This window comes from Corylus avellana, chromosome ca4 (assembly GCF_901000735.1).
Source record: "Corylus avellana chromosome ca4, CavTom2PMs-1.0".
NCBI lineage: Eukaryota > Viridiplantae > Streptophyta > Magnoliopsida > Fagales > Betulaceae > Corylus > Corylus avellana.
This window is the reverse complement of record NC_081544.1, coordinates 2,197,709-2,214,006: the sequence shown is the minus strand read 5'-3', so window position 1 is coordinate 2,214,006 and position 16,298 is coordinate 2,197,709. Positions and strand designations below refer to the sequence as shown.

Here is a 16,298-nt window from a genome sequence, read left to right as displayed (position 1 = left end):
TCATTGATTGTCATTCTATCATATATATATACCTTAAAAATGTTTCATTTATTGTCTCCTATTGAATTATCGACATTCAAAATGGTGTGGTTTTTCTCCTTTTGGCTCGCTATATCTTTAACTAGTAATTCTTATCATTTTTCAAATTAAGTAGGTTTAGGTCTTAGAAAAATTGAAAATCATCCTTATCCTTGATATTGGGGATAAATTTTAGGTATTACATGACCATTAAGCACACAGGAGAAAATGTTGTAAGCACTATACCAAATCTTGTAAGGATTAACATAACAACATCCCTACAAGTGGAGGTGGAATAGTGTCTCATTATTGTAAGACCCAAGAAAATAATTAAGTTTATTATTAATAATCTCATAGTAATCTGAATTAATTAATGAGATAAATTGCACATGGGATGATTTATAATAATAATAATAACTTTATCATAATTGATATCTAAACAAGATTGGTTAATAATAATGATAATATTTGTGTGATACTAATATGATAACAATGTCATTTAATGATGATATATTCGTGTAATGTAAGTTTTAAGTGATAAAGAGGTTAATTAATAATAACGTTAGTGTGACAATGGATTAATAAATAAAATAGCTTAATTGTAAGTGGTAGATAAAATAAATAAAAGTAGTGTGGGGAATAAAAGAGGACAATAAAGATAGAATCAATATGTAGTGGGGTAATCTTGCAATTTTAAAAAGATGGAGCTTTAAAATAAAAAGGAGATCTAACTAATGCCACGTGTCGGGCTACCATTGGCTATGTGGGATATTCCTTATCCCCTTATCCCATTTCCTTCTCCCTTCTCTCATCTCACGCACATCTCTCATTTCTCCTCCTTCCTTTCTTTCATCTTCTCTCTTCCTTCTCTACACCCACACACGCACACATGACCGAGAGAGAGAGAGAGAGAACGAGACTGAATGAGAGAGAGAGCTGTTGCTGTCCGAAGAAGAAGAAGAAGAAGAAGAAGGTGATGAAACACAATGGGATTCTAGCCATGGGGTTAGTGAGGTAAACATTCAAGATTTCTCTTATGATTTTCGTGTTACCTATGGGATTAGAAGCTAGAAATTGTGTGGATTTGTGGGGCTTTGATTTGGGTCTGAAAGTTAAGGTTCTGAAAGGGATTTTTGGGATTTTGTTATATAGTTGAATCTCTAGTTTTTCTTTAAGGTTTTGTTTTACCCATTGAATATCAAGCTTGAAATCATAATGATTTGGAAAATTTTGATTAGGTCCGAAAATTGGGGGGAGTTGTAGTATGAAGCTAAATGCCTAATATTAATGTCGGGCTTTTATGCGTATTAAATTGTTATGCATTATACAAGTTCCGGGTTATGGAATTAATGGGTTGAAACTCTAATTTTACCTATTGGTAAAGTATGGGCATAAACCCTAATTTTATGTAGTTTGAATTAAATTGAGACTTTTGGTATGTGAACACTAGGATGGCTAATTGGATGGGTTAATTGCATTTAGAGTGTTAATTAACTTTAGGTTTTCATGGGTTCCATGGAAATCGTCATTTATGGGTTTAGGTTCTAATATGTCATTACAATTATATGGATTATTCTAAGTGTTTATTAGTATTATATGTATAAGTTAGTTATGATAACTAGACTTTGAATCCACTTAGTATTGCTATTAAATAATTAATGCGATTATCTATGTACAATAATAGTGACTTAAGCACGTTATTGAAATTGGATCAACTTAATATGCATTTAAATTATATATGTACCAAATATACTTTCCTATCATAAATTGATGTAGAAATAAATTGCTATGTAAAGATGGAATTTATTAAGTGTGTATTTAGTAATCAAGTTAACACATGGTGTAAGAATATAGTAACCTTGGGTGTCTTAGTGTAAAGCAATTAATTAGAATAAGGCCTTAGTTGTGTTGGCTTATTTGGAGGGTCTTTGGTGCTTAGTTAATGTCTAGGAGAGTAAGCGATGTTATGTGAGAGCTTGTGGGTAGCTATGTGTGTAATAAGGTGTAGAGTTTGATAGTTTAACAAAGTCTAATGATGTGGTTAATTGCAGGCATGTAATGTGATATTGGAGGCTTAGGACTGGATCTAGTCTTCCAATGTGTGGTATGAGTAATCGGATCGATGGAGCACTTCGAAAGGATTACTTGAGTCGTGAGTCATTTGTAGGCTACAAGGTAAGTATTTTACTTACTGGGCAAAAAGATACTATGTTTTAAAGTATAAATGATGTTTTGGATGAATGATTGATACAAGGTGTTTTGTAATTATATGACTATTTAATGATGTTCCATGAGATGTGTTGGATGAATGTTTGATGTAATGTTTTTATGAGCTTCTATGGGTTTACAAGATAATGTGATGATTATGTCGTAATGAGCATTTTGATGGTTCACATAGTTTATGACATGATTATATGATTTTATAATACGAGTTATGATAGCACATTAGTTCAAGGATTTATTGACATAAACATGAACATGGCATGAGCAATAAAACGGAAACGGGGTTCAACTTCGGTAGTGATTGAGTATGGTCTCACTACTGTAGAGTTGGCTCATGCATAACGGAAACAGGGTTCAACTCCGGTGGTGATTGAGTGTGGTCCCACTACCGTAGAGCTGACCCCATGCATAATGGAAAACGGGGTGACAACTCCGGTGGTGATTGAGTGTGGTCTCACTACCGAGAGCTGGCCTCATGTATGACCCCGATGGTGATTGAGTATGGTCTCACTACCGTTGAGCTGGCCACATGTATGACTCCGGTAGTGATTGAGTATGGTCTCACTAGGCCTCATGTATAAGTCTGGTAGTGATTGAGCATTGTCTCACTACCGTGAGCTGGCCTCAAGAGTAACTCTGGTGGTGATTGAGTATTGTCTTACTACCGATAGCTGGCCTCACATTGGAACTAGCACAAGATGATAAGCATGAGTATGAGCACGCATAACATATGATTGTATGATGATGATGATTGGTTTTGTGTGATTTTTATACTAGGCGTATCAGTATACCTATGTGCAGGAGGCGCAATTGCGCATAATGTATACCGATATGAATGGTTGATTTTTATGCTAGGCGTGTCAGTATGCATATGTGACTAGTATGAGACGGATGCATATGCATACTTTTATGGCTAGATGATGCATGATGACATATGTATACCATTATTGCTAGATGATGCAAGATGACATATGTATACCGTTATGGCTAGATGTTGCATGATGACTTTCGATATGATTTATTGTTAAGTTATATAATTTGTAAGTATATTTTCAAATGATAACTCTTTTGGAAAGTCCAGTGAGTTCTATACTGCTGAGCATCTCTATTTCATAGAGACGGCGGGCTTATAATTCCGCCTGTATCACGGGTGGTGGTGATTCCCGTGATACAGACGATGTTGTAGATGCAGGTACAGAGACAGTAGATGAGGATCCTGTAGCCTTGTATTTGGGCGATGTCGGAGGTCTAGATGCGTTGGAGGTTTACTTTGTTGGACTAGTTGTTAGTCCTCTTTGGTAGAGCATTCGAGGATATGCTTAGATGTTGGCATTCGGTATATGGCTCGTGTCGCATGTAACACTTTTGTATAGCCATTATTTTGTATGTAAAACTTTATTCACATAGATGTATTAGTTAGCTCTAATGTGTTATGTAGGTCTAATGTTATTTATATTCCGCTGTAAAGATATGAACTCTAATGGATCATTGATGATGTATATAGCTATGTGTGACATATTATACTGTCAATTAGGTTAATGCATGGGTTCATGGCATACTACGGTATCGTCATGCCACTGTGACAATCCGCTTTATTTTGGGTAATGCTTTTTAAAAGAAAATTTTTTAGTCATGTTTTATCAAGCGGGTCGTCACAGTTATGCCATGATTCATTTCCTCATATTAGATTAAGCATCTGATGTGGATTGGAATTCAAGGCTTATCTTATTTTTCAGTCTTTTATTCTATCTTATCTTTCAGTTTTTTATTTGAATTAGGTTTCTTTGTTAGTCTTTTATTTGGTTTAGTTGTCTTTCGTAGACTTTTAAATTGACTTTATTTCATTGTTATCTTAGGACTAGGAATATTGGGGCTATAAATAGATGCTTAGAGCTAGGGGTGTCAAAAATTACCGGGGAACCGGAACCGGAACCGGAAAACCGGGAAACCGGAAAACCGGAAACCGGGAAACCGGGGTCCCGGTTCCGGTTCCGGTTTGAAAAATCTAAAAACCGGGAACTCCGGTTCCGGTACCGGTTTTTGGTACCCGGTTTTTACCGGGAATACCGGAACCGGGTTTCCATTTTATTTAATAATATTTATATATTATTATATTTATATATTAATATATATATTATATATATTAATATTTTTTACACTTAGGTTTAGGTTTAGGGTATTTTAAAAAATTAAATTTTTATTTCTAAGGCCCAAATAGGCAAAAATAATGATTGTTTAGGATTTTTGGACTTTTTAAGGTTTATTTTTTAATTATTTGGAACAATCACAACAAAGCCCTTTTAATTTAGACAAAGAAACTAATAGATTTTTTAAAAAATGGGCCAACTTATGAAAAAAAAATTGGCTTATTTTAGGCCCAATACCTAAAATAAGCCCAAAAATCAATTTTTTAAAAAAACCGGTTACCGGACCGGGTAATACCGGAACCGGCCGGTAACCGGGACCCCGGTTAACCGGGGTCCCGGTTCCGGTTCCGGTTTCTCAAAATTGAGAACCGGGGTACCCCGGTTCCGGTTCCGGTTTTAGGCCAAAAACCGGGAAACCGGACCGGGTTGACACCCCTACTTAGAGCCCTGAGAATGCTGATTTGGATTATTATTGAGTTTGTTTAATAAGAATTACAGAGTTGAGTTTCTTCAAAACTTAGAGAGTATCTAGCTTTTGTCATGAAGATTTCTTAGATCATTGATAGAATTAAGATTTAGAAGTATTTATCCACTGCTTAATGTTGTTATTCGCTGCAGCCCACTAAGTCACGCTGTATCAGCATCTTTAATCCCTTTCAAGTTTGATATATATCTCATAGCAAAGCTTAATTTTTATTATAATTAAAATTCTATATGATTTAACAATACATGTGAGGATGATGTAGGGTAAGAACAAATGTTAGTTTAATAGATTACGTAAGAAATTTTATTTACCCTTATTTATGGGGAAGAAAAAAAAAACTTTATCCTCGATAATCGTATTGAATTAGATATTGAAACATTGACTAATGATAACGGGACTAAATAAGGTAATTAATTAAATTTTTGGGGTTAAGATAATTTGTTGTTTGCTGTGTTACCTGTGTAACAGAGTGTTACCTTTGAAATTGGATATTAATAGACAAAATACGCGTGGCGAACATAACTAGAATAAAATGTCATCTGTGGTTTTCTTCGCACCCTCCCCCCTCTCTCTCTCTCGATGGGTTCATTGAATCAAAATCATGGGCACCATCTCTTTTTTTGCTTTCCTTTTGCTATCAACTTTCTTGCTTCATTCGTGCTTCTACAATGGGGTGGATGCCGGGTCGAGGAGAAAAGCATTGGAAACACCGTCGGAAGCACCGTCTGCTGGTGGGATTAGCCCTCGGGTTTTGAAATTCTACCCGATAGTTCAAGATTTCAAAAAAAGAGTCGCGAATGACCCAAAAGGCATTTTGAAAACATGGGATCCCAATGACAAAAACGTATGCAATTACAAGGGCTTCTTCTGTGACCTTTATCCGGCCGATAAACAACAAACAGTTGCCTGAGTTGACTTCAACGGCTTTGAGTTTGCTGGTAAGAAAGGGGAGGGTCTCACTCTCGATGGGTTCATTGAAAAGTTAACTGACATAACCACTTTCCCTGCCAACTCTAACGGCTTCACCGGTGGCATCCCAAAGGAGATCTCCGCCATTCCCTACTTCTTTGTGCTAGACCTCAGCAACAAGAAGTTATCCGGCCAGTTCCCACAGGAAATTCTTGGCGCCAAAAAACTCACCTACTTGGACCTTTGGTTTAACTCTTTGTCCGGCGCCGTTCCACTTGAATTGTTCACGCTAGATGTGGACACAATTTTCCTCAACGGCAACAATTTTGACGAAAACATCCCCAATAACATCGGTGCCACACCAGCCATTTATCTAACTTTACAAAACAACAAATTCACAGGGATAATCCCAAAAAGCATCAGCCAAGCTAAGAATCTCCAGTAGGCGCTCTTCAACGACAACCAGCTTACAGGGTGCTTGCCGCCTGAGATTGGGTCATTGGCAAACGCGACTGTTTTAGAAGTGAGCGGAAATTCCTTGACGGGTCCCGAATCATTTCAGTGCTTGGCTGATTTAGAAAAGCTTAATCTGGCTAAGAACCAGCTCTATGGGTCGGTCCCGGATACTATCTGCAAGATCACTAAGCTAGCTCAACTCGATTTATCAGACAACTATTTCAGCGAGATTTGCCCTGAATGCACAAAGTTGATAGCCAAAAAAGTTGTTGATCCAAAACTGAATTGTATTAATGGACTTCCAAATCAGAGACCAAAAGTTGAATGTGATGCATTTTTGTCTAAGCCAAAGTCCTGCCTTGCGCAGAACACCATTCCTTGTAAGTAATGGCCCGCATGCATGCATGAAAAGGATTTTGTAATATAATGATTAGGTCATGATGAATAAGGCATTATTGTGTAATAAATTGGCTTCTATCTACAATAGATGTCAATATTGCTTATAGTGGTAGTGCTCGATCAAGATTTTTGGTGCACTGCTAAATTGAAGTGAAGTCATGAATTATAAGGTTGGCTAAGAGGTTCCTGTTCCCTTGCTATATATGAGAAATGTTAAGATAATGATTTCTTGTTGACGTTCATTTCTGAAAATGCCGATAATTTTTTCAACATTTATTGGGGTTTATAATTCAAATCCTGAGAACAATTACTGGGGTTTAATGGAAACGTATATTGAGAAAAATTACTAGCGTTTATATATAAAAGATTATAAATATACTATAAAATTAATTTATCGATATTTTTTGAGAAAACGTTTGTAAAAAATTTGGAACCAAAATTTTTAAAACGTGTTAATAAATCCTAGTCAATATATAATTCATTCCACAACCAATAAAACATACCATCAAATAACAAAATGTTAGGAAATTTAATCCTATTTCGCAAGACGTGTGAAATGCGAAAAATAAAAAGAACCTAGAATAATAAAGATTAGGCAATCCCATACAATACCAAGATTTAAATGATCCGGCTTAACAAGCCTCTATAGACTAGCGGAGATTGATCCGGAGAAAATCACTCAAGACACAAAGCTTTAATATACCAAAATCTCACTATCACACAAGAAATGACCGGCCAAGGTCAATCAAAGTAGGGAGGCTACTCCTAGGTTTCTATCTTGGCGGGAGTCTCTAATCTACCTACCTCACTTGGCTAGCAACATAAGGAATTCTCTTGACCAGAATGAGCCATAGCTGCATCAGCACTGCTGATGTGGTCTCTTTGTTGTGCAAAAATTTCCATAATAAATAATCACTCGCAATAAAACGAATACTTGTAAGATATGACTATATTACTAAGAATGACACTTGAACTATAATTTTTTGACAAAAAAGTCCATAAGGACTGCCTAAATACTAATTTATTATTATTATTTTCTAAACAAGAAAATAATTAATAAGTTAAAAATCAAAATAAAAACAAAAACTTAAAAAGTGAGGGGGGTTCGGCCGCCCTCTTCTAAAATTTGTGATGGTGGCTCGGCCACTCTCAAAGCCAAAATTGGGGGTTCGTGCGGGTGATTCGACCACTCCCGAAAGCAAAAGTGGATGCAAACCACCCCAACGTTTTTATTCAATAATAATAAAGGGCATTTTTTTTTTTAATATTTTGAACATTTTTAATTTAAATTAATGTATTTAATTATGGATGCAAAAATTGAATTAGATGGAATGTCGATCTCTATGCCATCTTATTTATTTGTCTCATTGAATGGCGCTAAGTACTCTTGTTGAGTAATGCTATTCAGAAGCATTTCTTGCGAAACCTGTCCGCAAAAAGGCTGGGATAACCAACCCTTTTATTAAAAAATAAAAAATAAAAAACTACACGCACATGTTCACTTTTCACTTTCACTTTCACTGTTACCCCCAAAATCCCACTTTCACTGTTACCCCCAAAATCCCAAATCTCCCGCTCTCTCTCTCTCAATTTCTCTTGCCTCCTCCCACCCACCACCACAACCGGCTGCCACCACTGTCCACCACCGCACCACCGCCGGCCACACTATTCAGTGGCTACGAAGCGCCGCCAACCACTACGTTATGCTTATGGAGCGCTGACCTGAACCTAGTTTCTCCCTCTCTCCCAAACCACTGGCTGCCGCAATCCAGTGCACCGGCTACCACGAAGCAGCAGCGCCGCCGCCCTCCATGGCCTTTTCCCTAGTAAGAAACTCTTCTAAAATTTAAAAGACTTTTAGTTCGCTTGGTATTGCTTTTTGTTCAAGTTTTGGTATCATGTTCAAAACTAGTTTTCTCAGCAACCAAACATAGAATAAGGATAATGGGGCCTTTTAAAAAAAACGAAAATTATACCTAAGCTGAACAATAGCAAAAGATTACTGCCTTTTAAAAAATGAATTTGAAATTACTTTCCCTTTTGTAGCCAAACAATAGCATAAGATTATAATCCAGTTTCTCTTCTAGAATGTGAACCAAGAAATAAGAAAAAAGGATTCGCGCTACCCAACAAATTGTTTGTCTTTCAGCCATGGATTTTCTAAGCTACCAATCAGAGCATTAACGAACAAACCCAAAACCAACCACAAAAAGAAAAATGTGAAAGAAAAAAAAAAAACAAAAAACAAAAACATAAGCAAAACATACCAGAGAGGGCACTTGAGCTAGAGACCCATCTTCTGGAAATGAAGAACCCATGGGTTCAGAAATCTACTACCACCACTACCACCATCACTCACTGAGTCTCCCATTCCCACTCGTTACAACCAATGCTAAAGCAAACCAGTAAAATGTACTCAACAAAAACAGATTTTGCGTTGCGAGAGAGGGAGCTTTAACTGAGGACAGTGAAGTACACATGTACTTCATTGTCCAATAGCATAAGTTTAGGTACCTTTTAAAAAGGGAAAGTAATTTAGGTACCTAAGCTAAACAATAGCATAAGTTTAGGTACCTTTTAAAAAATGAGCTCCATTTTTTGTGGAGTTGGGTCGAAGATTCAGTGCTAATTTTGGAGGGTTTTGGACCATTGAGTTCATGTTTTTCATGTTTTGAGTTCATGTTTCTAATTTGAATTTTTTCTTGCAATAACTCCTAGATGGACTCGGAAAATGAATGCGAAGATGACAACTTACGTACACATATTCGTGTTGGTGATGATCTGCCCTCTGAAATTGTCCTTGAAAATGGTTTGTTAGGCTCTTCTTCTCTCATTCGTACATTTTATGCTTCATTTGTTGAATGATGTTTTGTTGAATTTTATTATATACGCATCTTGGTTTGTTTGTTAGTTTATTTATTTATTTTTTGTGTTGTAGATGGAAATGAAACTATAAGGGATGAGGACAACAATAATGGCAAGGGCAAGGGCAAGTCTGAGTGGAAGCTCGTAAGTGAAGACGAAAATGTTGAGCAACCTCAGCGAGGTATGACGTTTAGCTCCATAAACGAACTTTTCTCATATTATAGGCGGTTTGGTCGGAAAAGAGGTTTTGGGGTGGTAATCAAAAAAATTACTAAAGACAAAATCACTGGAGAAGAGATACGTGTCACCCTTGCATGTGGGCGTCAAGGCAAGCCACAACCCACGATAAATAAGCCATATCCCACAATAAAAACAGATTGTAAGGCGAAGTTGAATGCAAAGTTGGTTGAAACAAAGTGGTATGTGACTAGTGTAATTATTGACCACAATCATGATTAACAAGGGAAGATATTATAAATGCAATAAGAATTTGAATTCTAACGTGAGAAGAAAGATTATAGTAAATGATATATCTGGGATTGGACAAAGTCAGAGTTTTAACTCTCTTGCTGTTGAAGCTGGGGGGTATGAGAATCTTTCTTTTATAGAAAAAGATTGCAGAAACTTTATTAACAAGGAAAAACACATTCGGCTTGGCCAAGGAGGTGCTAAAGCACTTCTAGATCATTTGAATAAGATGCAAGCAACCGATAATGGTTTCTACTTTGCAGTTGATTTTGATGATGATTCTAGGTTGAAAAATGTGTTTTGGATTGATGTAAGAAGTAGGGCATCGTATGAAAGTTTTGGGGATGTCGTGACATTTGACATGACATACTTGACTAACAAATACGGTATACCATTTGCTCCGTTCGTGGGAGTGAACCACCATGGTCAGTCAATACTTTTTGGAGTAGCATTAATATCTAGTGAGGATACATAAAATTTTGTATGGTTGTTTCAGAATTGGTTGAATTGCATGAACAGCCGAGCGCCGATTGCAATTATAACAGATCAAGATCGGGCTATGAAAAATGCAATTGCAAGAGTTTTCCCAGAAACCCGACACAGATATTGTCTATGGCACATTTTGAAAAAAATTCCAAACAAGTTTAAATCATATAAAAATTATTTTGCCATTAAGAGTGCCATACATAAATGTGTTTATAACTCTCAAACATGTGGTGACTTTGAGGTAGGATGGTATGCAGATGGGATGGTGATACTCGTCCCTGGAAGTGCGATCGATTGCACATGTACCTGCGATCGAGCGCAATTCCAAACACTTGCGCACCAGGTCCCTGAAACTGCGATCGATCGCACTTGTACCTGCGATCGATCTCACACGAAGCTATATATGTTTTATTTTGCGTTTTTAAATTAGGTCAAGCCGTCTTTATTTCCTTGTTTTAGTAGGATTAGGGTTTTGAGAGTCAATATTTCGTTATTTTATTAGGTTTAGGGTTTTGAGGGTATTTATGTCATATTTTATTATGTTTAGGGTTTTGGGGCTATAAATATATGCTTATAGCCTCCAAAGAAAACAGTTGTTGATTATTATTGATTTTGATTAATGAGAATACTCAGAGTTGAGTTTATTCCTCTTTTCCTTTAAACTTTAGAAAGTATCTATTGTTTTTAGAAGAATTCTTAGAACATTGATAGACTCAAGATCTGGAATTAGTTATCCGCTGCTTTATTGTTGTTTTTTGCTGCAGCCTACTAAGTCACGCTGCATCAGTTGGTATCAGAGCTCAATTACTTTCCATGAATGGGGAGGAGCAACAGGCAATTCGCTTGCGACACATGAGTGGTGGGCCGAATGGTTGTCGTCGCCAACCAAGACCGCGATTCGCGGAGGCGGAAGGCAAATCAATCGCTGAACCTTGGCAACACACGAAGGATCGATTCAGGGCTATGAGGGATCAAATTGAAGACCTCACCACCCAATTATCCAACTTGTGTGGTCAACATGGGAACGGATCTAGAAACCCGTTTGCGGAGCGCCAAACTCACGGACGTCGACACCTTGCGCAAGCTCATGCCAATCGGTGGGTAAGTAGATTCAAACTCAAAATTATGAAATTCGACGAGGATCTAGAACCCGACGAATTTCTGGATTGGGTGTTGGCTGTTGAAGAGGTTTTTGAATTCAACGGGGTGCCCGATGAACAACGAGTCTCTTTGGTGGTACATACATTCCAGGGAAGAGTTGGTGCGTGGTGGCAACAATTGAAGAGAACTAGGAAGCGGAAAGGAAAATTGAAGATCAATAGTTGGGAGAACTATTGAAATATATGCGCGTCGCTTTCTTTCCCCATAGTTATACCATGGGCCAGAAGTCACAAAATTGGAGACAAGGGTCTATGGCTGTGACAAAGAAAATAGAAAATTCATACCAAAAGAAGGTGTTTAGGGAAACATGGAGTGAGGTGAAGAGTCCACGACAAGCCAATTGGACCCTTACTTGCCAACCACAAATCCATAAACCGAATCCATATTCTGTGGAGGAGAAAGAAGAATTTGTGGATGAAGAGTTTCAGGAGTCCGAATTTAATGATGAAGAGTTCAGACATGAAGATGTTGAGGATCCTTCGCAAGGATTCGTGGATTGGGATTCCTCACCAACCTATGATGAGGAGCCCGAAGAAGATGACTCATGGGAAGAGGAAAGACCCACGGAGGAGCACGAAGAAGATGAGTTTTTTCCCATGTTTGGCGGTCTCTATCCCGAAGAAGATGACCCATTGGGAGGTGAAGAACCCACGAATGATGTTGGCGATTATGAAGAGATTGATGAAGACCTTTCAGGTGAAGTGTCTAATTTTAACGGTAAAGAGGTTGATTATGTTGATTTCCTTGGTGTTGAAGATATTTTAAATTCTCCTAACGAAGATTATGGTGAGTTTTATGCGGATGAAAAAAATTATATGTTCACAAGGGAAACAATAGTTGACCCGTTCTCGAGTATTTTCATGGCACATGGAAGGGAGAAAGAACGGGAGAAGAACGGCAAATCTGAAGTATTGCCAAGTGGTGTATGGGGCTTTCATGTCAACCATCAAGGTATTTCGATGATGAGAAGTGTCACGCTTATTTTCGGGTGTTGCCTTGTCTTGGTCTTGAGGAACGGCGAGTGAGATGAGTTGATTGGGCATCCAAAGGATCGTGGAAAGAATCGGCCGAATTCGAGGACGTTTTCTCTCCAACCAGGGGAGAATGATGCAGATGGGATGGTGATACTCGTCCCAGGAAGTGCGATCGATCGCACATGTACCTGCGATCGAGCGCAATTCCAGACACTTGCGCACCAGGTCCCTGGAACTGCGATCGATCGCACACGGAGCTGTTTATGTTTTATTCTGCGTTTTTAAATTAGGTCAAGCCGTCTTTATTTCCTTGTTTTAGTAGGATTAGGGTTTTGAGAGTCAATATTTCGTTATTTTATTAGGTTTAGGGTTTTGGAGGTATTTATGTCATATTTTATTATGTTTAGGGTTTTGGGGCTATAAATATATGCTTATAGCCTCCAGAGAAAACAGTTGTTGATTATTATTGATTTTGATTAATGAGAATACTCAGAGTTGAGTTTATTCCTCTTTTCCTTTAAACTTTAGAGAATATCTATTGTTTTTAGAAGAATTCTTAGATCGTTGATAGACTCAAGATCTGGAATTAGTTATCCGCTGCTTTATTGTTGTTTTTCGCTGCAGCCTACTAAGTCACGCTGCATCAAATGGCAAAATCTACTAAATAGTTATGACCTTAAGGACCATGATTGGTTGCGCCGGTTATATAATGAGCGGACTTTTTGGGTACCGGCATATCTGAAAGGTGTGTTTTGGGCTGGTATGAGAACTACACAGCGGAGTGAAAGTATGAATGCCTATTTCGATGGCTATTTGCGTCCGTCTACCACTTTGAAGCAATTTGTTGATCAATATGATGTTGCTTTGCGGAAGAAGGTTGAGAATGAGAGTCTTGCAGATTTCAAGTCTTTTAATACTAAGTTTCCATGTGTAACCTTCTATCATTTTGAGGAAAAATTTGAAAATGTTTACACCATTACCAAATTCAAAGAAGTTTAGCATGAGATAATAAGCAGAATTTATTGTACTGTCTCCCTTTTGACTAAAGAGGGTGCAATTTGCACCTACCAAGTGACTGAACAGGTAAAAGTTCAAAATGAAGTAGTTGAAGATGCATACGTGAAAGTAGTACCATATGTTGTCTACTTCAATGAAGATTTCAATGAAGATGGAGATGAATTTGAAGTAAAATGCACATGTGACTCCTTTGACTCAAGAGGCATCTTATGCAGATACATCTTTGCTCTATTGTGTGCACATAACATTACATCTTTGCCCCCCAAATATTATCTTGACTGTTGGAGGAAGGATGTGAAGCGAAGATATACTTTAGTTAAATGTAGTTTTGATGCTTTGAGTGCCAACCTCGAAGTACAAAGATATGACAACTTGTGCAAAGGTATGCATACATTAGCAGAGATCGCTGCAAGAAACGTGGGTCACTACACAAAAGTTTGGACGCATATTGATATGTTGACCAAGGAATTACGTGCTTCAAGTTGTGAACCCAGTCCACCTTCTCTTGCACTTCCAGGCGTATCTTTTGACATGTAATGAGTCCATTGATGATGTTGAGTTGGCGGTAGATGGTGATGAGGTTCATAGTCCTATTGTAGCTAAAGAAAGAGGAAAGTTACCGCATAAAAGGAAGATGTCTGAGGTGGAAAAAGCGACAATGAATAAATCACAAAGAAAAAGCAATGAGCCGTGTAACACTAATCCCATTTAGAGGAAACGAAAAAATAAGGTTACTTACTTTCCTTCCACAAGTGCTTAATTATTATTATTAAAACATTTTGTGCATTTCTTAACATTTTTACTGTTTTTTTTTTCCACCATGTAAAACATTTACTTACTTAAAGACTTCCCAGGGATCGAGATGATGTTTCGTATTTATTCGAAGCTCGTTGTGATGTTTTTGAAATTCAAGAGAGTGCAAGTACTCAGGTATTAAAAATGAAAATAGATAATTATTTCATGAAATTTAGTTTATATTGTTATCTGAAATCTTGATAATAATTTTGTAGGATATGTGGCTACCTGAGCTATTGGAACGGTAATTGGAATCGATGGAATGCAAGCTACAATGCTTTTTTTTGGGCTATTGCGTTGGCTTTTTTTTTTTTTTTTTGGCACTTTTTTGGTGTTGTATAGACTAGTTAGCCATTTTTGTGGTGTAATGATTCTGGGTGTTGATAGTGAGAAGGTTACTAGTGGTTCTAATGACGTCAATTACTGTTGATGTAGTCGTACTTTCTTCTAAATATTATCAGTTTAGTATTTAGATTAATGTTGACGGTCTGTTGGTTGTTTGCAATATCTTTCTACTGCATATTATAGCTTTTTCCTTCTTTTCATTATTGCTATTGAGTTCTATCTGCTTCATAGGTGCAACAGGCTTCAAGTATTGTTGGAGAGCACGGCTTATTTTGTAATATAAGATGGGGTTAGTGTTGGGAGTGTCTTGATTTTTTAGGTGATCACCATGGAAAATTTTTGTGTAGAGGCGGATGGTGATTTAATTTTTGGTAATCTACCTTGTAAATTTGTTTTTGGATAATTTTGATTTTTCCCTTCAATATATAAGATTCTTGCTATGTCAAAAATAAAATACATGAAAAAAAAAATGCGTAAACCTGGAGGGTTTTGTAAGTAACTGTCATAGTTCCTAGTGTTTTGCTTAATGTAACTCTTTGAGGATGATAGAACAAAAAAAACAAATTATGTACCTTTCTTGAGTTGATTTTTTGTTTTAATATTTTGTGTTAATATGTATTGTGTATTGGAAATTATGTAATACTTGTTTTGTAATGGGAGAGTTAATTTGTTATGTAATGAGAGTTATCAGGATTACCAAGAAATGCCCAACCCTTCAGCAATACAAAATCATCTCCCACCAATATCCAGTTAAACCAATCAATTAAATCAACAAAGTACAAAATTATATAACAATATGAAGCCGTCAACATTACAATAAATATGAAACCATTATTATTAAGTCGGAATTCTCAAATCCTTCAACAATACAAAAAAATCATCTCCTAAAGCTATCAGGATTACCAATAAATGACAAACCCTTCAGCAATACAAAAAATCCTTTCGCCCAAATATCCAATTAAACCAATCAATTAAATCAACAAGGTACAAAATTATATAAAAATATGAAGCCGTCAATATCCTTGACAAGCCTTTTGCTATGATGGCATCCTTGATGAGCATAAGAAAATCTATTATATCGTCACAAAGCTGGCAATGATCGGGAATTGTGCCTTCATCAACTAATAGAACAATGGTCATCTTTGGAAGTTGATCAACAATGCCTGCAAAGGCAAAAACTTATAGTTTTCAGCTCAATAGAAATATTATATCAACAATGTTTATCATTCTTTTGATTGAGAAGATCAAAGTTACTAAGTGTGGCTGACCATAAGAACTTAGAGCTAGGTAAGTTAAAATAAATCACTTACATAATTTGAAATTTATTTTTCATTGTCTTCCTCGAAACATATATAGTTTCAATCTTCATTTGTGAACAAAAAAAATCAAAACATATATAGCTGTTTTGATTTTCTGTGCTGTTTTGATTTTCTGTTCTTAAAATAAAACCGAAACCAAAAAATCAAAACATATATAATAGCAATCGCAACAAACTCATTAGAAATTTTCAAGTTAGGAAGGAGAGGTAGAAGCCTATATCACAGCACAATG

General features: G+C 36.7%; 1 protein-coding gene and 1 long non-coding RNA gene across 2 annotated transcripts; both read left to right on the top strand.

The window, feature by feature from the left end:
* The first annotated feature begins 856 nt into the window (after nt 1–856).
* Nucleotides 857–3,740, top strand: LOC132179652 (uncharacterized). The gene is made up of 3 exons (XR_009439947.1): nt 857–1,032; nt 2,070–2,193; nt 3,416–3,740. It is a non-coding gene; the product is annotated as an uncharacterized LOC132179652 (long non-coding RNA).
* A 1,733-nt stretch (nt 3,741–5,473) lies between these two features.
* LOC132177221 (leucine-rich repeat extensin-like protein 4) lies at nt 5,474–6,625 on the top strand. Its single transcript, XM_059589474.1, has 3 exons — nt 5,474–5,716; nt 5,816–6,134; nt 6,255–6,625. Exons 1-3 carry the CDS (start codon nt 5,474–5,476, stop codon nt 6,623–6,625), a joined length of 933 nt encoding a protein of 310 aa, XP_059445457.1.
* Nucleotides 6,626–16,298: the final 9,673 nt, after the last annotated feature.